Genomic DNA, 25,740 nt, shown 5'->3' with positions numbered 1-25,740 from the left:
AACTTCCTCGTCGCAATCCCATTTTTCATTTAACATACATCCAAGATATTTAAATTTATTGACTTTGACATTGAGCTTCGCCGTGTTGTTGTTTGCTTATGACCATTTTTTTGGTTTGTGAGTCCGTATTTGGTTCCAATTTCGTTGATAGAATTGATTAGCTCTTGTAGGTCTTCTACGTTGTCGGCTAATATCGCAGTATCGTCGGCATACCTAATATTATTTATGATAGTTCCATTTACTATAATGGCTTTTTGATGGTCTTTTAATGCTAGCTGAAAAATTCGTTAATATGTTCAATAGCATGGGTGAGAGTATATTGAAGGTGTTCCGTAGCTAGAGACCCGCTAGTTCCCAGTTCCGTTGTTTGATCTGCATACAGATTTTGTAGGACCCTGATGTCTTTAGTATCAATATCAACAGCCTTTAGAATGTCAAATAGTAAGTCAAGCCGAATGGATTTAAACGCTTTTTGGTAGTCTATAAAGCGAACAAATCTTTGATCATAATATTTTTGAATTAGTAACTGAATACAGAATAGTGCTTACCTGGTACCTAGTCCCAGGAGCTTTCTCGTTCTTTAGATTTTTATTACCGAATTCCACTTCAGCTATTGACTGTAACGAAACAAATATCTTCTCTACTTCATTCGGTTTTCCACTCGATTATTCCTACATCTTATATTATAACCCGCTTGAGTTCTTTAAGCATTTTTCGTATTAGGCGTCCTTCCATTCTTTACCTATCCTATCCTTCCTTCAGTTCCATTCTGGTAAAGTTTTAAAACCATCTCGATCTTTGTTCTTGGAACTATCTGTGTTATTTTATGCTTTTTGTATATCATTGTTAGTTCTCAGTTTATTTCCCATATTTCCAGTTAATTCTTATATTTCTTTGTGATGGTCATATTTCCGATACATATAGAACTGCTGGTCTTGCGATTATTTCATACGCGCTCTGATTTTGAATGCCTTGAAAAGTTTTTTGCTCGCACCTTTCAAACCTCTCTTATCTATCTCATTTTCTTCTAGATTTTTCGAGGTTATAATAACTCCTGGATAATCCAATCGGTTCACTTTTTATTCCTCCCCACTTGCAAATGAGACATTAATTTCAATGTTTTCTCTCTGAAATATATTGTTTGACGGAAGTTGTATTTGGAACATATCTTTCTGACATCTAAATGCTCATGCAAAATAGATGTATTGCAGTTTGCGAATCCTATCTTCTATCTGTCTGTAGGTCACATGTCGATCTTGTTTAATCATGTTGCGCACGACATCGATATTTCTCTGGAGGACAACCGATTTTGGCTAACATTCTTCAAACCAAATTTAAACATCCTTCTCTGATGGTAGCTGCGATTCCATGTATTATTGTGGAGTAAGGCCTGTTTTATAATCATAAAAAAATCCTCCAACGTAAGCTTTCGAGGGTGATTTCCATTCTGCGATAACGCTTCCTTGTGGGCACAGCAGGCCTAAAGATGGGCGGTAAGAGATCCAGCAAAAAAATAGTGGCGTTGTAGGGGGTTTCGTTTTCACGTAGATAGGCAGGTAGATACTTATTTTAAATTCATCAAAATACAAATTCCACAACATAAATTTTATTTAGTTAAGTACTTGGTGACATATGTTTGATTGAATAACTAAAAAATCAAAATATTCAATACCAGTGATTTTCCCGCGAATTTGTTCGTGCATAACAAAGATAGAGTTTTGATTAACCCTTAGACCTGATTTGTTTTTCAAAGTAGTCTACCACTCTTAGGTCTTTCTATTCCCATTTCAAAAATTATGTCAATCGGTCGGTCTGTTTCGAAATGTTAGTAGACACAAATAAATAAATAAAAAGGAATTAAAAACTGTCGGATTTTAATAGATATTAGTATTTAGATACTTTTTGTAGATAATAAACCATGAGGATTCGTGTTTTAACAACTTTTTGTTTAATAACTCGATTTGTGCAATCCTGTAGCAATCGGCTGTTGATTCTTGCTGCATTTGTCATCCTATATAAACTAACGTATAATTTATTCTCATTTCGTTTTGATTTCGCGCTTAATAGATAAGTAGTACTTAAGCTCAGCACATACTTACTTATTTCTGAAAATCGGACAATGTCGGGAGTAAAAAAGAAGAGAATATAAAAAATATTTTCGAATGAAGCCTTCAATACTGCAATATCATTTGAATAAAATGCATCCAGATAAGAAAGGCAAGAATGTAGCATATTTTCAAGACCTAAAGAAGAAGCGTAATGTTCAGTCAAGTGTATCAAAACTCTTTTCGGTGGCTGTTAAGCAAGGTGACGAAGGACTTCGTACACTATCTCTTTGTTAATCGCTCAAAAAGGCAAACCACACCACATTGGAGAAGAGTTTATTTTGATAAAATGGCTGAAAACATTATGCAATCAATTGGTCAATTCTTAATTCAGCTTGATGAGTCCATTTTACCAACTAATGAAACATTGCAACAACGCTGCTTACCAAAAAGAGAAATCATTGGCATTTTACTGTATGTGGCGACTTGCAGCCGTTCATGAGTGAATTGGAACCTGATATCAAAGAACTTATTGAACAGCATCATATTCATGCTTCACATTAACATTTATATTAAAATCGGTAGTTGTTATTTTGAATCATCATCATCATCATCAAACCTTACAATCCTTTGGATTATAACTATCGATTATAGCGTTTTAAAATCCTTTTTTGAAGTGGATTACTCCTCGTTTTCTATTTTTGTTTTTTTATAGTTTATCGTTTGTCTTGGTTGCTTTTGTGATTATTCTGCATTCCTTTCGGTTCCGGTATTTTGCTCTCCAGTTCACTATATTAAGTGCTCTTACATCCTCATCTATTTCGTTACTCCTAGTTTTCCGCGGCCTGCCTCTTCTCCTTGGCCACAATGGCGTCCATTGCGTTTTGATCATTTTGGTTGGTTTTCGTCTCATTACATACCCAGCCTAGATGAGTCTTTGTGTTTTTAGGTATCTCACTATATTTTCCTTCTTCAGCTCTTTGAAAGTCATAACTATTCAAAAAAAAACTGTTAATGTACAAATTCATTCGAAAATTGTATCATTTCCACTAGCTACACTGGCGCTTTTTTGGTGAGTGGTGAGTCTTAGAACAATTTGCTGTTTTAAGATGGACACTTTTCTTCCACAAGACATACTCCTCTATAATAGCTAGCTAGGGTCAATTTGAGACCCGAGCGCCGTTGTATATTACCTACTGCGCTCAATTCTCCCAGATTTTTGCGGGGTCTCGTGTAGAATGAAAAATAATTTGTTTTCAAATTGGGTGGCAGACAAAATAAGTTTTAGAGCTTCTGTTTCAAACCTTCACTATCAATGACCTGCTCAGTTAATTTCTGAGTAGCTACTAGCTCACTGAATTCGCAATAGCAAACGTCCATGTTCAGAAATACAGTGGTGCCACAACTCATTAACGCCACCTATCGTTCGATTGTAAAAACCTTCGTAACGTATTTATTAATTATAATGTAATTTGGTGTACTTACATATGATATATGTGATTGAAGTAATTCGTCATTCAATTCGTTTGAAAACAAGTTCATTCAATTCAAATTCGGGTTAAAACCAATACAAAATGTGTATCCATTACACTTATTATTTCAAACCGTTGGTTATTACCCCCCTCTCACAGATGTCTCTCGAGATTCTTGGGTGAAAAGAAATGTTAGTTCGCCTACTGTTAGGTTAGCAAAAAGCGGATTCAAATTGAGTTAACTACGAGGGCGATTCACTAAGTACGGTTTTCAAGTTTTCTGATCCATCCGCTCTTATTTTTTCTTTTTAATTTCAGTAGCACTTCGTTCACAAAATTCACACTCAAGTATATAATAAACTGTTTTTGGTTTAAGACGTGAAAGTAAGAAAATGTAAGTATAAAATTGTGAGAGAGTAACAGTTTTAGAGAAAAAGGATTGAAAGAAGAGAATTCTTATATAAACAAAATATAATTTAATTTAACAATACATTTATTTGCAATTCCATAGATTAAATTTTTTTCTATACATTTCTGTATAATGAGATGCAGTGAATTTCAAAAAAATGTGAAGAAAACTTGTTTCCTCACTCATTAGAACAATATATTTGAAATTAACTGTAAATAAATAATGAATAATTTGGATAAACTTCAATAATCTGAGATTAAACTAATAAGAAATGAAAAGCCACAACCTAATTTATAAATTGTACACATTTTGTATCATATATCATACAAATGAAAATATATATTGTACAAGGGTTGGAAAATGAAACGTAGAAAAAAGCTTTTCTTCACATTTTTTGTATAAAATTTTAATTGGCAAATTTTAACTTCACCAAATATGATTTAACGTACTCTAGTTCATCTACCACATCTTCCTCGCAATTGAATTAAAATATTTACTTATTTTATTAACTTCACTTTTTACCTACATTTAATCTATTTGATTCACCTTCCAATTCAACTAAAAAGATATAACGGCAAATGTAAAATTACTAAAATCCCACTTTTAACATAAATAGAATAATAAAATTAGCGATCATGACACAAATAACTGTCAAGAAATTATTTTTAAATAGGCAAATACCCAAATCAAATTCTCTTGATCTTTGATAATTTCGATATGTTACAACATACATAAATATCGGAATGCATTGGTAATAGGAAATAAATATACAGTGTGTTGCATCTAAGTTGAAGACACTGCTCGTTCTTTTAAGTATCAATTGCCACTTAATATCCTAACTTGATATTGGTAACACTAAAATTAGGAGGTGATTTATTCGCTTGAAGATTGAATCCTATAAACCGAAGCCTTAGATTACACAGATCGCCACTCCTCCTATTCTCCATCAGAACTATCGTCAACCAATGAAAAGGTTCTATTCACTTTCTTAGAAACGGAAATTCAATTTTCCAAAAATCGATTCCAATTAATGCATTCTGTTTGCATTTCAATTATCAAAAGAGAATGGAAACGTTTTTCTAGAATCTTTTTGTTTGAGAATTGATTATCAATTTCTCGGAAAGAATGGAAATAATTTCTAATTTAAAACCATTTTCTAACCGTAAAAGCATTGAAAAAACTTTCGATTCTTTTGGAGTCATTAAAATATAGAATCGTGCGTAAACGTGCAAGATTGCTTTGACGATAGTCCTTTTAATTATTTTCCGTGTCCATAATATCTAATAACGACATTAGAAGAAGGGTGAAAATTATATTTCCATTGGGCTCGAGGTAATTTCTCAAATTAAAGATATTTTCTAAAAAAGCTGTTTACTTATTAGGCTACATTCACTACTAATGTGGTTGCATCGTTTAAAACTGAAGAAATTTGTATCACAGATAATTCTTCAGGAAAAATAATTGAAAAATATTCAACGATATAAATTTATATCTAATATAATTTTTCAGTTCCTAAATCGTCTTGGTTGTAGGTGTCTTCTGATTGCAAATTGGTGTTTAAAACAGGAATTATCTCACCACTCCTGATTAGAACCATTTAAGATCTGTTAACTATATATTAAGTTATACAATATGTCTCTTATTTTATGCTCTATTCACGTATTGTCTCACATTACCTAATTTCTGTCTTATATTAATGTGAGTGTGAAGAATTATTAGTGACTATTGTATTCGTTAAGATTTATTATAAGCCGACCTTCTTCTGACGGAAACCAACGTCTTACTTAAGCGATTCCATATTTCCCTTAGATACTTGAAGTTATCATTAACTTAACAAATTACTTACACTTATTTTTGTATTGATGTGATTCTAACGATTATAAATATAATTGATTTTAGCTTTTGTATACAATAGGATTAGTATTTAAGAGAGTATATACATGCGCGGTGTGCTTCTAATAGTCTTGATATCCAATAAAATATTTCATGTTTTTACAAAGTTGTGAATTGAGCTATTCAACTCAAGTAAAAATCCGTATTTCTAAAAATATGACTTGACATTGATCACTTTCATAACTATATTATTCAATGAATCACCTACATTATAATTTTTTTATTCCATTTTCTCAACTTGAATTATATTATTAGAATAAACTAATGATCCTTTCCAAATATGACAAATTATCATCTTTCCAAATATACAATACATATTATAAATTGTACAGTCGTAAAACTCCGGCATTATTATTGTGCCCTCCTCCTATCAGAGCTCCATTTGACAAAGACCATTTACTTACCCTCCAGTGCCAGAATCTCTGATATTCATATCTTCGCGACAAATTTCCCCTCTAAAGTATTTTCAGCGTGGGTATTTCTCACAAAACTTGCATTCGTCAATTTCTGCTAGACTCAGATTTACCAGATGTTTTCTGAGACGGAGATGACCTATAAGAAAACTAATTCTCTTTCAGATTTTTCTTTTTCCTAGAAATCTTTCTTGTAAGTGCATAGAAAGACTCCGGTTTAGTGATAACTTTTTGTATTATATTTATATGTATTTTGTAATGTTTCCCTCGTTTTCCAAATAAACAGAAATATAAACTGGAAATAACTTATTATTCTTGCTGGAGTAATTAACTTTTCTACAGCCCTACCAGATCAATTTTGAATAGACTACTTGAGAGCTCAGTGCTTTTATAACATTCCGAATATCCAGAAGAGATTGCTATCTCATATTTCTGAGAGGTTCTTTCCAGGTTGAGTCTCCCATATGTATCAAAGGCTCATCCCAGCGGTACTGAGTATCTAGTACCATTACCTAAGCACTTGGAATAATTTCGAGTATAGATGGTAGCAATAACTAAGTTCATCATCATAAAACATCTATGAGTATATGGGGTGTACTTTTTTCCATAAATTTTGACATCTTTAACATCAGGAAAATTATTTGTTAACTTCCATTTTACAGGGAATGAATTTAACTTTCTAGTTAAATTACGAAAATGTGGTAGTGTCTTCACTTGAAATGCGACACACTTTATAAGGGTATAGCGGTTTTCATTCATTTCTAAAACGTACTTTTTAGGTTAAAAAAAATATTTTTTGTTATGTTTATGTTATGAGGGTTTAGTAAGTTTACATCCACTTGTTTTGACTAAAGCTTTGTAATCACATTACCATTATGTCTTATGGACTTACTATGACGCAGCATCTAATAGTTCTTTCTTAACGTGTAGTTTCTTTTATTATTTCTATATTCAAAAATCTTTGAAAAAATCCTGCGCATTTATGGTATTTAGTAATAGCTAATGCCGTTTTCCAATACATTTTTATTCTAATTAATTTAAAAGAAACATACAATTCTCAAGCATTATCTTGATGTTTTCATATAATGTTTTTAGGATAAAATAAAGCATCCATTATCAATCTTCGGTAACGACTGTGAAACAGCTATGATTGCGGTTACTTTCGATTAATTTCTAAACTTTTGGATACCAAATGACCGCAAATTATTGCCAATAGTTTTTTGCGGATACTTTAAACGACATTAATTATTACTTTCTTCTAAATGAAATTATATCACCTCAAAAATTTTGATTAAATGAGTACGTATGCAAAATTATGAAATATTTTTGAAAGTCAACTGGCCACAAATTCTCGTACAGTACAAGAGAATCATAATATTGGAAATATTATTTCAATTTAACTCCATAGAATGTTATTTTACAATATTTTTGGCACATTTTCATCAAATTTGTTATTTTTTATTTATATTATGGCAATTTCCAATGAATGTATATTTTTCTTTCTAATAGATACACGAGAAATTGGGAGATCAAAATTTAGACTAATAAGTTTGACATAATATACTAAAAATAGAATTTTCGATCAGACAACTTAATATTTTTGGTCAATAAATACCTTATTGACAAATGTATTCGAAAATAATTGAGAAAAAGTTGGGTATTAAAGACAATATTTCATTATTTTTGTTGATAATAAAGTTAAATGTTACAAAGAATTTAAGAATTGAATATTGTGTATTGAAATTCAAATTTATATCATTCAAAAATGAAACATGTCATAACAAATTTACGTTTCTTAGAAGGAACTATCTATGTTATTGAAAATTGCATAATAAGGTTTGTTTACATTGAAAATAAGTAGACTTTTTGAATGATAAGTGAAATATATATAGCAATATAAGAAACTGAAGTCAGCTTGCAACTCCAACTTTCCTTTACACCAAAAGTATCATTTTCCTGAGTACGTAAATTGATGACACGAAAATTAAAGAATGGTTTCTTGGTTAGGTACGTGTAACCATATTTGAAGCAATATGGGATTCAATGAGTTTTAACTGGTCTAAACCTTGCCAGTAATCAAATAAAACCTCAAATATACTGGTCAGTAGCACGTAATAGGGAAAACATCTTGATCCCTTCAGCCGATAAAGACTATGCAATTACATCTAGTGCCGCTAGGTACGGACCTTAAGGTTTTTGGTTTGCTATTGATCCACTACAGCAGATTACTAATTAAAAAAAATTTTATCAATGACCAATTGCTCAAGAGCATATCAAAGCTGGTTTGAAAATAATGTGGTTGTGTTGGTGCGGCTGCTATGACTAGGAGACATGCCGGTGATGTAAAAATTAAAGATCAAGTATCACACGTCTTTGTAGAGATAGGACCAAAATGAAGGTCTCCATAATTGATTTACGTGGTTCTGGAATCATCAACAACTTTGTTGGTATAACGCTTGGAATCGATATTTTAGTCAGCAACTGGGACAAGAAGCAATAGCATGATTCTCATCTTTAGGAGCAATATGAGATTCACTGAGTTTTAATTGTTTTTAACAACCTTGCCATTATTCTAATAATGGTCAGTAACACGTAATAGGAAAAAAATTCTAGGAGATTTTCATTGTCCTCGGTTGTCTGTTGTCTCGGCTCCCTTCACTTAAAAAAATCGTTTGATTGAGGGTTAACCACACAACACATAATTATGATACTAAAATTTGTCAGGCAGGTCACACTGAAGATGTGGAAGGTCTCATTAGAGGTTGAGCCAATGTGTTGGGATGGGTAAGAATATTTTTAGGAGAAGTGAGATATTTATTCTTTAACTAACTTAATTTGGAAAGCACAGACGATAACGCTGTTGGGTACATATCATGGAGCATTTACAATAATTCTGAGTCCTTTTGATTGAAATCTTTCTAGAATTGCTATATTTGAGTTGGATGCAGTGCCCCACAGGTGAATACTATAACTCCAGATGGGTTTTAGTTTGACTCTGTATATTAGCAGCTTGTTGTCGATGGTTATTTGAGATATTCGACCTATTACCAGTACAGTTTGCTGAGTTTTAGACCCGATTGCTTTCTCTTGGTTAGTATGTGTGTGCTCCAGGTTAGTCGTCGGACCAGATGAATTCCAAGGTATTTTGCACTCTCTTTTTGTGGCAGAAGATGCCCGTTTAATATTACAGTTGGGCAGATTCCTCTCCATAGGGTGTATGTAATATGCACAGATTTATTTTCTTTACTTTTATTCTCCAAGTTTTTAGCCACAAGTTTGTTTGCAATTTATGAAAGGTTATAGCTGGGTTCTGGTGAAATGCTATTGTTGTGTTTGAGGTGTGGACCATTGAAATGAATAATAAAGGAATTTAGGGGAAGCCGATGCTACAAATGATTCTAAGGAGAAAGAGGTAACTGAAATCAGAGCATGATATTAAGCTGAAAAGAAGTTATAAAAAGATGGAAGCTATAGAAACACTAAAGATGGAAATAAAGCCACTTCACCAGCTATATTAGTAAGAAGTTCTTGAATAAACCAAGGCAAAAAAAATATTGAAAATTAATCATCTGCGGTTCTAGCCGCCATATCAGCTTCGTTCTATTAAGATTCACATATTCAAAAAGTTTATAATTAAACAAATGAATTGGCTGCTTATTTTACTTCTCAGATTCCCTAGGTATCCAATCAACTTCTTTATGGCTTGGAAATTTGAAGTGAACAGAATATGTAGTGGGTGAAACATGTCGCAAATGTAATATTAAAAAATTTCCAGTAGTAGTGGTAGACATGGACGGAGTTCTAATGACGTGGAAGCTGAAATTACCTCTTGAGTGTTTCAAATGTATTCTAAATTTATTAATCAATGTAAATTTCGTAAAAAATCAATCGAGTAAATATCTCTTGGAGAGCGTGACGAAAAAACCTCATTCAGAATGTTAGATCAAAGAGCTACCAGTGATAAACAAAAATCTCAACCAAAATCAAAAGGGCGTTGGAATAGGCGTGTATGGACCCAAGAGGGGACACGAAGTATTTTCCCGATAGAAATATATGAAATTGAAAAATATATCCAGTTTACCTTCGAAAGGCATTATTGTAAAAGAGATTATCATCTTGTCGGATAGCCAAAAGTCCATCAGGACTCCGAGCTTCAATATCATGAATTCCAAGTTAGCTTGGAAATACCTGGAAAAATTTAATGAGTTAGGGAAAACTGAGTTACATTCCAGTGGGTTCTAACATACATAGGAGTGGGGGAATTTGAATTAGTAGATAGATTTGCTAAAGAAATGGCAGATTAACCCTTCGTGGTACCTGGATTCTACAGGATAATAGAGAAAAAACTAGGCAAGATGTAAATAGGGAAAAATTAGTTACTGGAATAATTTACAGGAACTGAGTCAGGTAAATATACTCCTGGGAAACTGTAACCAAAAAGATCTAGTGAATGTATCCAACTAAGTAAAAATAAACTACTTATATTAGATTGAATCTTGTCCGAACATTGCCACTTCCATGGTAATCGGAAAGGCTAGGTTTCGCAAAGGATTGTTCTGAAAATTTATGTTACGAAGTCCTATACATATCAGTAAGTATTTGGTGGTTAAATTGATAATAATGTAGAGCGAAGGAGTTATTTTACAATTTCTGTTCACCTTAGAAAAAATTCAAGATTCTGGCCTGAATTTAGTTAATTTACTTAGGAAACATACATAAATTTTGGGTATATATCACCATAATATTTCGCTTATCAATATTTGGAAATAAAATATTTTGTACTGGAATTTAATTTAAATAGTTTCTCTATATCCAAGCAGCATTAAGAATTATTTTCATTGTCTCAAAAGTGAGCTGTTGCAGAACAAAAAACATATAATATAATTAATAGTTTCGATGAAAATGAAAATGTTGATGATTTTTGTGATAATAACAATATTGTTATAATTCGTTACAAATTGTAAAGGTCAGAAATTCCGAAAGTAGAAACAAAATAACTGAAAACTTCTGTAAAACTAAGGATATTGTGTTTTGATAAATTTTTAACACATTGAATATATAATTTTATTTTACCCAAATAACTTCCAAACTTATTATAGAAAGTTTTAAAGGTAAGAAACTTTCAAGCAACTTCATATCAATCGGAAAATCAACGGTAACTATACTAATGTTACTAAAAGTTACATATTCTGTGTCGTTATTATTCGTTTCTAAAACAAAGTTTCAAATACTCTCGCTTCGAAGTAAAGAATTCATTATTTCGAGAGAGAGAATATTCAAAGTTAATAATAGAACTGATTTAATTCAATACTGTTTGGGTATATTATATTTGAGGATACAATTTATTTGCAATAACTGGTTTTTAGTTTACATCACGAAACTGAATCTATTCATTACAGAAAATTGTCAGTGAATAATTTGACCTCAAACCATACTCTGTACCTTACATTTTTACACTTTTCTAACACAATTTAAGGAACTTTAGATACGGTCTAATTTGAAAATAGATTATGTCTGAAATGTAATACAATCGGTGTACATACCGGTACAATTATTTATTTTTTATTATTCTTCATAGAATATCAGCCAAAAAGGAGGTAGGAACTTGTTTAAAAATCGCGTCCGCTGCCTCTTTTTGAACTTTTAGTATAAAACAAGTTGTAATAAAATAGTATCTAGTTAAAAAGGGGGTCCGAAAGATGAAGAAAGTAGAGAAAGATCACAAGTTTAGTACTACGAATGAGGAAGGTAGAGTAGAGAATAAAATAGAGGTTTAGATGTATGTTTCTCTTGGCACTTAATTTTTGTACGTGTACAGTTAAATGCTGTTTCTATTAAAACACCATCGTTATTTTATACATACAAGTAAATCGTTTATAAATATCTAAATGGGGAAGTGTAATTAGATATAATACAATCAGCTACAATTTTGAAGTAACCTATACAAACTATTTCTATTCGAATCTTCATATCAATTCACATAGATGGCGGAGTAGTTTTTCATAAAAAATTTATCTACATACAAGGTGTTCCTGGATTTGAAGCAAAAATTTCTATCCTCCGTAGACTCCGGGAGTTGTAAATATGCAAGGTTCCCATTTCGAACATTTATTAAATTTTTATTGTTTTTATTTGATAACTTGTTGGGTAATCAAATAAATTTCTACATTTCAATTTTTTCCTTATGTAAGTAACACGATATTCAATAGTATGCAATTTAATTATAAATATTTGATTGTGCTTTGATACTTTCTGTAAGTATTTTTGATAAATAATTACAATTTATGATAATTTTCTTCAGAATGTCTCTTTATGGCGAACAGTTTCCTAAAAATCTAAATATCTCCTAAACCATAAATTTTATCGAGTTTAACAGAGAGTACCATTATGTTGAGAAATCAATTGAAAAATTCACTTTCTATTGTACAGGTTGTCTCTGTAGAAGTTACGGATTGTTAATCATTGGGCATGAGCCGCACTTGGCCTTCAGATAGTAGAGACTGACTGATTCATTCACTCATCAACGCCCAGCCAAGGCTATTAAAGATAGAGACATGAAATTTTGATGGTATGTTTGTATCGGCGTGTAGAGCTGCACTAAGAAAGGATTTTGTGAAATTTCGATTTTAAAGGGGTAAAACGGGGTATGTTTGAAAATTAGATTTTTTGTTTTTCTCGGCTGCTAATTGAGATATCGACTTCGTTTCTGCACTAAAACATTCTCCGTACAAAAACCTAGAAACTGATTTCCGCGATTTTCAAAATTCGACTTGGAAAGGGTTCAAAGAGTTGAACAAAAATTTTTATTACGGAACCATATATTTAGCAATGCTTCATGACGAAATGATATATCAAAGAGATTTTTTTTTAGAAATGGGACCCGTGTGAATATCTATAACTAGTTTCTCCGTTTTTGGAAATTTCTTTTAGATTTCTTTAAAAAGGGTTGAATTCATTTGATGGAGAATGCATGGAGTTTCGATTTATAGTTTCTGTATTACAAGTTGATAATGCTGTGTAATACCCATCAAAGTTTCTAAACTCGCTCAATCCTCCAGGTTTCCCGGCACATAGACTTATTCTAAAGATTGGAACACCGATAATATTGTTACGAAATCTTAATCCTCCTAAGCTGTGCAACGGTACGAGACTATGTGTGAACGCTCTTCAGAAAAACGTAATCGAGGCTACAATTATAATCGGATGTGCCAGAGGGTAATCAGTCTTTATACCACGCATACCCCTTATACCTTCAGACTACCCTCTTCAATTTAAAAGAATGCATTTCCCTATTGGAGTCTATTTTGCTATGACAATCAATAAATCACAGAGCCAATCTTTGAAAGTGGCAGGAATTGATTTGATCTTTTTCTTTATAACTCTTCCAAATTGAATTAATGCATAGAATACATTTCTCATTGAATTATCCCAATAAACCGCGGGCGAAGCTAGTCATATATATAATTTAGAAAATATACTTGAATTTAAATTTTGTTTTTGCAACTTTAAAGGAAAATAATTCAGAAATGGGAAATGAGAAATATTTCATATCACAGCATAATTTCCACGTCATCTACTCATTCCGAATTTTTTGCATTAAGTCTCGGAGCACCCTGAATATTCTTTTAATATTTTTTTAGTTCTCAAGTTATCAAAGCGTGTAATAGAGAATAGTTTAGAAGAGTTCAAATACAATAAAAAATTCAGTTATTTTTGCCTACTAGTATTTGCCTAATAACAAAACAAAACTATCCTGAATTTTTTTCTTAATGTAACGCAAGATGCCGTGGAAGTTGTTGAAGTTTGTTGTGTTATCCTAATATGTTTTTGGACGTCAATTCGAACTCAGTTTTTTCTTCCAACCAATTTTTCCAAGTATTTCTGTCTCCAGTATTAGTAGTTTTATTTCGACCAGAGTCTTCCGTTTTCTTCTTTAGTTTGCTTGTGATTTTTCTTCGGTATTCTAGATCTATTATTCTCTAGACTAATTTTTGTTGGCTTATCCTCATTACTTATAATTCTCATTTTCCTCATGTCTACATTTCTAGTTTTATCCCGTTTGTTTTTCGATTGCTTCAATTTTATTTTAGTGTTTCCTTTGAATTATTCAAATCTCTGTTGCATATGTTATTGTAGAAACATCTAAAAACCAGCAGAGGAATCCAACAACGAGCTTCTCTTTCCCCCTTCAATTCTTTTTTTTTGTCACGTCCATTATCCAAAAAATAGCTACACACTTAAACTAACTCTTCTGTATCGTAAGTGCTTTATATTTACATTAGTGTTGTTAATATTTTTATTTACTCTGAGCTTTTCCTTAAGTTCTCTTCGTCTATAATGTTGGAAGTTATCCAAATAGATATGAAATCAGCACTACTTAATTGGTGTAAAATAATGTATGACGAGGAAAATACAATTTCATATTTCTCTCTGAAATAATTAATTGATACTGTAATTGTGAGTTTCTCCACCAAATAACCTTATTTTCCATAATAAAGATTCAAAATATAGTTTTGGTGGTTATATTCAGCCTAGACTTATATTTCTAGACGTATTACCTAGTTATCTTTGATAGGTAATAAACGCAGAAATTTTCTCTATTATTAATTTTATGTTATCATTACCAGCTCTTGAAGGTACTGTAGAAATATACAAAGGTTGAAACTAATTCTTCGATTCCGCCAGAGAAGTATATATATTTATCTATAAATTTCTTTAATTGATTTTGATATGTTTATGTTTCTAAATGATAAAGACTTAATTAATCGAAACGTTAATTTTTATATATCTTTTAAATATTATTAAAAAAAACTAATTTTGAAACAGAAGAGACATAAAATCAAGAACATTTAGAAACATAAATTTATTTATTTATATTAACATCTGTTTGACTATCTAAAATATTTCAATTTCATCGGTATTTGATTAGATTTCTAGTATCGTTTAACATCTGAGTAACATAAAATAGCTAACAACCTGTACTTTTATAAGTTATAATAAAGTAAAATATTTTAAAAACACTTTTTTTGGATATTACTTAATATACAAACTGATTCCAAAATTTCCTAATTTTAACATCATTTGATAACTGCATATATGATTTTTGCAAACAATTGACATTACTAGTAATCGACTTTTTTAAATTTTAAAACAATTATTGATTATTAAAAACCACAGCAAAATCATCTCTTTGTTTAATATCTGGGATATTGCTAGTTAATTAGTTTTTACCCTGTATTATTGTTAAATGTTCTTTTTATAAATATGAGTTGATTGTTTTAAGTTCTTATTTTATTGTTTACATTTTTATTATTTGTTTATTTTCACTATGACTTATTAGTCGTTATACGTTTATATTATCCTTAATTTATATGTTTTTACCTATAGATCATAACTATTTTCTAAAAATACGATAGGACATAGTCACTTTATTACGTTTAATAATTAAAATCGACAATAAATCACATAAATTACTTTATTTGGAAACAAACTAGTGTTACCAACTTATTTCATGATGTCACACCCTCCCACTCTACTCAGATCTTTTTCCTAGTATCACTGGTGACGTAAAGAAGACGTTTTGTTCTACCAGTTGTGGGAAGTATAGTGTTACCAACTTATTTTATGACGTCACACTGTTTCTGTTTACTTAGAACTATTTTCCACTATAACTGTTGACGTGAAGAAGACGTTTTGTTCTACCATTTGTGTGTTTGTCCGTTTATACATTTTATGAAATGACTGTCACATTATTATTCAATTTTTGTTGTGAAGTAGTTATATATTTTTCTTTTATGGATTAATATCTCTACAGTGATGCGTTAGTAGTAGTTTCTAGCTTAATTTTTTTATGATTACGAAATATTGTTTATTTTCTCATTTATTATACATATCTCAATTTATTCTTAACATTTGTTCATTGTGTGTATGAACGGACTTGATTTGTATACGCGGTCATAAATTGGAAGCTACAGCTCATCCAATATCAACAGCAGAAGACAGTTATTCCATTACTATACCAAATTAATAAATTGTAAATAATGTTAACTCTCCGTATAAAATTCGATAAACATCCAACAAACCGTCAGTCTACGTGGACTCGTCATCTCCACTATTTACCATTCAAAAATGCATTTCTCTTGGCCGAAACTGTCGGAAGGCGTTTGCACACAATTTCATTGAAATATTCCTGCTAGACAGTCTGCGATAAGCAGTGGAGTGGCTTAGTGAGATTTAATTAATTCATACATTTCCTTAAATAAATAGAATTATGGCGTTCTTCTGACCATGGGCGAATGAATTTTATAATAAAGATTTAGATACACAAACACAGCAAGTTATTTTAAATATATTCGAATATTTAACAATGGAAAATATTGAGCAATCTGAAAATGCAAACTCATATTAAGAATTGCTGAATTAGTTATATATATATATATAGAGTAAAAAATTTTCCATTTATCGAGTAGTCACGAAAGGGGTTGCTGTAAAGAAAAACTGAAATCAGTTGACAGAGCTACTCAAGATTTTGTACGTAGGACAATTTATAGTTTATATAAGAAGAACAGGGCTGCGACATTAGAAGTAATACAGCAAAAGGTAGCAAATTATCCAGAATACAATTATACCAGTTTAGAAACATTGCGACAAGTTTTATCAGCATGTGGTTTTAAACACAAAAAACTGAAAAAACGGGGTAATAACCGAATCGTTCAGGATAGTTCTATGGCGACAAGAATATTTGCGTCAGACAAAAGACTACCGAAGTTCTAATAGACGAAAGGTACAAAAAGGGATCAGTTCACGTCTGGTACCCTTTTTAAACCAAACTCCCCTACAGGCATGTACATTTTACTCGTCTATTTATGTCTTATAATTTACAATTCAGTTGTAGCAAGTTAACGAGGTAAAATAATAATTTTTTTCCAAGTTAAAAGACTACAATTAAGTGCATCTGTCTAAGTATCATATTCTGATAAGTATTTATAAAAATAATAAATTCATAAAATGGAAGATCAAACAAAATTGTCGGCATGGGCTTCTATAATCTGCAATTGATATTGGAAGAACTATACCTACTACCCTTTAAAACTACCCTTAAATTGGACGCTATAGAAGGGATTAACATAAGGACCAGATATAGAAAAGTGTATTGTGATTTGCAATATATTTATGAAGGATGCAGTATACATGTTATCTAAAATAATAAATTCAGTAAATAAGAAACACATTGAACAGATCAATATGTGCTACATTCGAAATATGTTAGAGGAAATGATTCTCAGAATAATTAGAGTAGATTTCTTCTTAATCAGTGACAACAGGAAAATATTGTGAAGTTGTGAATAAATAGCTAAACCTGGAGTAATGTATCGATTTATTTTAACTTCCACTTCTTATCTAATGACCCATCAACAGCATCAAATTTCGTGACAGAGATTAGCAGCTTCCAATTTATGGCATCCCTAATAGGTAAACAGAACACTGAGGATTATCTTTCACCTTAGTTTCCAATTTATGAACGCCTATTTATAAAATACTTCTTATTGTTTATATTAAATTATAGTAAATTGGAAGTATTCACATCAAAAAGGGGCTACTCTACATAATAAATTGACTTAATTGGTGATTCCTAATAACAATAACAAAAATCATCACAGTTTACGAGTAAGATTTGTAACTAGTAGATAGAATTATTTGATATAGACAACAATTTAAATTGACTAGAAGAGGTAGTATTCTTTTTATTGCTTGAGTTTCCGATACTACTAAGATTCACAGTATTTGCTTCAATAGATTATTCACGCTCGAAAGAAAGAATCACAATATAATCGATTGATCTAAAAAAGGTACAAGCATAGACCACATTTTATTAGGTTCGTTCCAACCCATCAAAAAACCCTCCTTAGTACGGTGACGATTCTGCGCAATAGAGATTACGTGTTCCAGTCGGGCAGTTTTGTGTTCCAACCGATTTAGGTATCGTTTGTGAACCGTTTTAGGGACGGTCTTTTCGATACTTGGTTGATATCAACTACTGTTACAAGAACAGTGCAAAACAGGAAATTTCGTAGAAAATATCATTTAAACGCTTCCAATAACCGTTCGAAGAACGGTCAAGACTAGTAGGCTGGAACAAACCTGTAGATTTTTTTAAATTATGAAACGGGTTGACACTGTAACAACTTCCGAAGATAGAGGCGGTCATCGAAGCAATGATTAATCCAAAGTGGAAAGTGTAAACGTTAGATCATATTCGACCAATCAACTCTCTACCGTAGTGCGTGGTTTTGTAACCATTCAAATTTTAGCAAATGACATTCAAGAAACACGATATTGTCAATTTTGGACTAATGCAACTATTGCGGTTCAATATTATGTTCACACCAGCTTATGAAAGTGGATAGATACAATGTTAAAAGAAAGTTTTTGACGTATATGATTACTATATTCAGCTATTTTAATTATTCCTCAACGGTTCATCATACTAGCACTTATTTACGAGACAATCTGTATTATCAAATATTTTCTTGAGACTCTATTCATAATTTCTGAATGTCACTTGAAAATTATGATATTTGAAGCTAGTAACTCATTAGTTTTGAGAAAGTTTTAGCTATCATATCGATACTAAAGTAAATTTTTGATACGTGAATAACTCTAGCAATGAAGCTCAATGTTCTGGAACTAGTTTTCGATTTATTCATTAAATGTAGGTAAGATATCGATATAAAATTTAATATTTGCATTCGGATTGTGGTTTCTGTAGATACATTGTATTCTCATCGTTTTATTTATTAATAAATTTTGATTACAATCATATTTGTAACCGATCTGCTCTTTTTTATTTTAAGTGTGACCTAAGTTGATTAAGAATATGAAAATAATGTGTATTTCCTATTAAATATTAAAATATGGTGCTCATAAAACATTTTTGGACCTATACTAATCGTTGAAGCTGAAGATTCATATCAAACCGATCAAGTTGTCATTGGTCGAATACGAACAACATAAGTAAATAACACAAATGGAGTCGCAGAGTATTAACCACGATTTGTTCTGGTTCCGAGCATATATGGAATATTTCTATATGGACACTTTCTATAAGTGGAAGCTGTTCCGACAAAGTATAACAAAATGGCAACGATTTCTCTATCCTTCGAGGTTTCAGCTCGGTTCTGCGCATTCTCAAGCATGCGCAGAATAGATAAAGTGTCTCGAACGAAAGAGAAAATGCATATTTTCGGCAACTTAACGTAGGGACTGAAATTTTATCCAAGGTTCTGAGTTCAATAATTGAGTTTTTTCTCGAGTGATGTAACAGTAACCTTTGATCTAATGACACAAAATTGAGGAACAGTGAAGATGAAATCACTGAAGCGTATGCAGTATTGAACACTTTGGATGAATTTATTATGAGCGATTCACTTTCATTTTAGATGTACGTCTTTTAATTTGAAGCCGTAAAAAATTAAATTTATTATAATGCCCAATACAGAATCTCGCGAGGCGCATCCAAGACATTACGTACTTTGATTCGTGCCGGAAAAAACGACACGGAGCGGTGCAACAGAGAGGCGAGACGAATTAAGGCAAGAGCACTGTTCACACTCTCGCTCTTGGGTTTCCTCATGTAACCTCGTAGCGAGTGTTATTATAACAATTCAATCACTACAAACATCTCTAGATTTATAGATTTACATATATTTTTTACATACTCGATGTTTTAGATCAAATAAGAATTTATCACAAATTATTATTAGCTTATCACAAATTATTTAACGTTTAATCACAGTTTATTAGTTTTTTTTTCAATTTTGATTTGAGTAGGTTTCAAAAGTTTACATTTAACATGAGTAAATATTTCCGAATTTCAATTAATTTAAAGTTAAAATTCAATTCGATAATTTTATTTTTAAGATTAATGTTTTAATAAGAACAAATATTAAGTATATACAGGGAGACTGATAAAAATAGTTAGATTTTATTCGATCGAGTTAAACGATGATTATTAAGTTGATTATGGTGTTTTGATTTCGCATTTAACCTTTCACGTACGTTAAATTATAACCATTGAGACACCAAAGGAAGGAAATAATTCTAGTTGATATAAAGAAATATCATAAATAGAAAATATAACTAACAGTTTCTAAAATATATATTCAATAACTATATTTGTTTTGATTTAATTGTTTTTAATACGTTTAGATGTAAATGGCGGTTTGTATAAAAGGTACTTGGACATTGTTGGATTAAAATGTTACTATATATGCATCTGAAGAAAGTTTATAAACCCGGTACATTACTATCGTCGAGTACCTCAATGGTTATCGCGCCAAGATTAATATTTTCAGTAACTCAATATTGAATATTGTCTACATGGAGGAGAGCGTGTCCAAAAATATCTCTTGTTTTTTTAAAATAAAGTTTCTTGGACCCAAGATGTTTTTTCATCTAAATTGACAACCGAACTATGTTCCGAAGAAGATTTATCATGACCTACTAGAGTAGACGACGATTTTGATGAAGGTATAGGTTCAATATCCACGGGAACTGTCAGTCTTATGCTCCTTCCTCGGTAGCAGGCGCCATCGTCACTATTGACGTCACTATCACTGTTTGCATCGCTGTTTGTGCTTATTTCGTTCATTTCGTGTTCTGTATCTTCGTCGTCGTCATCAAATACAGAATCGCTAGAAAATGATTGTACTTCGAAGTCTGGAATATCAGTTCCTAAACAAAAAATAATTAAAAATAGTTTTTTTTTGATATTCCATATTGTTATTGTATAAAAATGTTTCTATTTATGAATTTTAATTGAAATACTATCAAGCTTGAAACTTTCCTTTTATGCTACTCACAAAATTTCCAAGATGATCACAAAAATTCCTTTTACCTATTATTCTAATAGAAAATAGCTCCTGGCTTCACATCATGAACCAGTTGAAGCAAAATTTGGTAATTATTTCGAAGTTTATATGTCCATCGCAATAGGAAAAATTTAAGAAGGCAAAATTTGCCCAATGCAAATAGCCTACTATTTATAGTTCTTTGTCTCAAATCTCTGTTTTTTGAATATTTTTAGAGTCTGTATACACAAACTATTAAACAAATATCTACGGAAATTGTATTTTTTCAATTCAACCATATGGAATTAACTGATATTAATATTCAATAAAGTACTGCATCAAAATGAAAAACTTGGCAAAAAAGTGATGAACAGCATAAAACAGACATTTAATTATTTTAAAATAAACTGAATAATTATGGCAGCTTTGGTTTTTCATACGAAGCACGTAGCATTTACGCGGAAGAGGTGCGCACTACGACCACATGATGCGACCAATCATACCATCATCCCACGGCCTTATATCGGGTGTTTCAAAACGTTCGAATGCGAGTTATATCACTGCATTAAGCGAAAAAAATCGATTAAAAATCACCAAACAATCACATGTCTATAACGTAAAATTAAAAAATGCGGCAGCAGCTAAATACTTTTATGGCTCTCTCTACCGCTCGATAGGGAGGAACTTAAACGTTCCACAAGCTTTGATTGGCTCAACCTTATTGTTAATTTGCGATTAATCTATGCGTTATAGACATGTGATTGTTTGCTGATTTTTAATCGATTTTTTTCGTAGTGATATAACTCGCATGCGAAAGCTTTGCAACACCCGTATAGTGTTCAAATACAAAAATATTTTCTTGCAAAAATTGACAAAGGAAATGGCTTAATGTTGATTTCTATAACGTAATTCATATAGTTAAAGCTAGAAGCTTTCTTGCTTTTCAATTGATTATATTTACGGGAATAGGTACCAATAGGTATTAAATGTTATACCAAAATTTATTTCATACCCTAGTTCAGTCTACAAAAGCACCATCTAGTTCGATAAACTTGCCGTAACGCTTACAAATATTTTTAATTACATTTCAAAGCTATTAAGGGGTAATTTCAGTCCCTTGGCTTCAATTTTCTTCATTGTTCATTCCCTTCTTCCTTTAGTATTTCCTCCTTCCTTCAGCACCATTCTCATAATTATTCTCTTGCTCTTCGTACTGTAACGATTTGTGTTCTTTTTGACCTTTTGTGTATCATGAATTTTCTTTCCAATAGTTCCAGTTTATTCTCATCTTCTTTTTGTAATTGTCCATGTTTCCAAAGTATATAGAACAACTGGTCTCATAATTATTTCATAAGCTCCGATTTTGACTGCCCTTGAAAGTTTTTTGCTCTCAAATTGATAAACTTTAACGAAATCATATTCTCTTTAACTCACTATACATTTAATATTTTTAATTTTATCTTTGTCTTCAGTGTGTATCTATTTTTTTCCCTCCATTGTGAGTCAAATTTCTTTGATTCGTGTTCCCTTTTTGTGATTGTCTCCAAAGTAATACTAGAAATTGCTAGATTTGTCGATTTGAGTAGCCAAAAAACCATCATTGCTTATTCAACTATCTACGAAACACCCAGCTAAAGATAGTGGTAGACCTAATCAGAGAACATTTAGAAGATAGTTATTACAGATACAACGATTCTTCATGTCTAAAGCGATTAGAGTGAGTACTGCAACGGTAATTAGGATCGACTGGACCTCCCGATTCTATAAGAAGTTATTTGCCATTTATTGTTTAAATATTTCGTTTTTCTTTGTAGTGTTTTTGCAAAGTGGTCTTTGAAGTATAGCCGAGAGCAAGTCTAGACATTTTGAAAAAGAATTAAGATTACTAAGCGGTAGATTTTCTTGCCAAAACTTCGTCGCTTAGCATTAAGTTTTTATTCTTAATATTTAACTGAATTTATAACGTTAGATTTTCAACGTCCATTTAATACCTTTTTTATGAACTCATTAGAAGGAATTTTCGACGTCTACCTCACAGTTTCTTGCGCCATTAAAAACACTCTTACCACTTATTACAAAAGAAACTGTTGTTCTAATTATTGAATTGCTGCAATACGGAATGTAAATGTCGATTTCTGAAGAGTATCTATAGTTCAAATAAACTTTGAATATAACGTAACCAGTTTGATGTATTTTCAAGCTGAAGGTAAATATTTTGAGCTGGTTGACGTTGTAGTTTAATTAATCGAGTATTTTGAAGTAATACATACAGTGTGATGTAGACTCAAATCGTTATGAATACTTTTTGTTTCAAAATACAAAATGAATAAATGAAACTGGCTTCAGGAATAAATTCAAGGTAAGCAAACCAAATAAATTTCTTTGAATGGTTTGTTGGTAAATATAGAAAGCAGGGAAGAAAGGTAATATATTTCAGTAAATATTTATTTACATTATTACACCTAAGTGAATATTATAATGTAGAATGGTTTCTTTACACATGTCAGCAATTCTAATGAGAAGTCTGTAATATTACATTAATTATATACTGAAGAAGTTGCTCCGGCTGAAGTGGGTAAAATCCTTTGAAGTTGAATTCACTAATCCTTTATACTATCATAATATGAAGAATAAGTGAAAATAATGAGGTGTTTAAAGCGGGATTGTCGTTTAGTACGGGTAGAAAAATTGTATTTCTCACATTCGAATTCTTCCGAAAACATTTCTATACAAACTAAATCTATTTCACTCTTTGCGTTAATGTTTCTGATGTAGGGCAAAGCGGGGTCTGTTGAGCCGCAGTTTCAAATGCTCCACAATTTACAAATAAAAAACGGAACGTGCTAATATAAGTATAGAATTGATAAAACAAACAGTAGATGAAGTCCTTAACGATTCAAGCATCCGCAAAGCTGTTAAAGATAACAAAATAGATAGAACTACGATCTCGAAGTATGTTAATAAGTTGAAAGTTAACCTTGAATCTGATGTGGTCAAGTAGTACAGAAACATAAGCCAAGTTTCTTTAATTTAACGAGAAAAAAAATACAGGATATCTATTAGAAAACCAGAACCGCCCAGATTAGGAAGGGCGACATCGTCGTCGGTTTGTTTTATAACAGGGTAGGTATAGTTATGGACTAGTATCGATTCTCAGCTTCCACAATATGAAATATGGACGAAACTGGTGTTTCAACTATGTTGAAACCAGGTAGAGTGATAGCAGCTCAAGGGAAGTATACTGGTGGCTCTTTTACGTCTGGAGAATATGGCTCTAATGGAACATTAATTGCGGCTGTATCAGCAACTAGTTCCTTTGATGTTTGTACTTTCTCTGAAACACTATTTTATTGAAAATGGAGCTCTAGTTGCCAAGATTGGGCTCATCGTGCACATTTTTTATGTTTATGTTTTTATGACAAATCTCAAATACGAGGGCCGTTTTTATCAAACTTCGATAGGCTATAAATAAAAGACAAGTTCATATAAAACAATAATTTTATGACCAAAAGATTGGTACAATTACTTATAATTCATTGCGGTTTTATATCAAAATTTATACTGTTAGATTATTTAAGGTGCTCCAAGTGAAATTCTCAAATTCCCTTCTTTTCTTTTCCAATACTGTAACTGTTCAAAAAAGATAGAATATGGAAGTTTTATGCGAGGTCGACTTGGAAAATAGAATTTGTTTTTGAACTGACTAAAGAAATATGAAATTCAAATATGCCTTGTTACATTTTCCACCGTTTCATGCGGCGGAGTGAAAATCTGAAAAAAACATTGAAACTCGCGAAATACTGTGCTATCCAAAACAACGAGGCCCTCGGTAAATAAGGAGGAGAAGTGGTGGATAACATCAATAAAAGAAAGCTTCAGAATTGGGAGGACCGCATTGTTGGGAAAAGGCGAACAGAGTGTCCAATATTTTTAAAATTCTTCTTAATTGGGGATGACAATGAAATTTAATTTGATAAACGTTACTTTTTTTACAAAATTTCAAGCAATTCTTCAGTAAATTGATAAATAATTCATTTTCAATTCTATAGAAGTAGTTATGTTTCTAGTGTATTAAATCCAATCAATATATTAAGTTGCTAGTATAAGTAGATGTGTAATACATAACCGATAAACAGTGAATATTTTTTATAAACCCCGTTTTGTTATACAATAATGATTTGGAATGACTGTTCAACAAAACAAAGAAAGGATTGTTCAAATGAGTATACCCTTATATAATTAGAATTTTTGGTTAATTACGACTAAAACTAATTGTTTACTCCTATGTAATCAATGTTTATAGTTACTATTTAAACATGTCTCGCAGGTCTGTATCACTTTAGTCTTCTCATCTCACAATTCTTCTATTAGTTGATTGCCGAGCACATTACACTTTGATACGTTCACTATATTTTTTACTATACTTCTGAATCACCTTCTTTAGTGAAATACTTAGATCATTCACAATTACGTCAATTGGAACATACAAGGATGGTCCCAGAATTATCTAGCCCAACAAATATCGGTACCCCTTTTATAATATGAATCGTCAAGCTTCTCAAAATAGCAATTAACATCACCTCTTTATTGCTCGAAAATATTTGACCACCGAGCCATTTTCTCAATTCTGGGAACAGAAAATAATCTGATGGGTCTAAA

General features: G+C 31.5%; 1 protein-coding gene across 1 annotated transcript in view; it reads right to left on the bottom strand.

Moving 5' to 3' along the window:
* Positions 1-3,970: 3,970 nt before the first annotated feature.
* Positions 3,971-25,740, bottom strand: part of LOC130890914 (uncharacterized) — a 150,418-nt gene continuing 128,648 nt past the window's right edge. The window contains exon 5 of the mRNA XM_057795321.1: positions 3,971-20,965. Within this exon, the coding sequence (XP_057651304.1) occupies positions 20,649-20,965 (317 nt within the window). The 3' untranslated portion in view covers positions 3,971-20,648. The remainder of the gene's footprint in view (positions 20,966-25,740) is intronic.

This window comes from Diorhabda carinulata, chromosome 2 (assembly GCF_026250575.1).
Source record: "Diorhabda carinulata isolate Delta chromosome 2, icDioCari1.1, whole genome shotgun sequence".
NCBI classification, from domain to species: domain Eukaryota; kingdom Metazoa; phylum Arthropoda; class Insecta; order Coleoptera; family Chrysomelidae; genus Diorhabda; species Diorhabda carinulata.
This window is presented reverse-complemented; position numbering and strand designations above follow the sequence as displayed.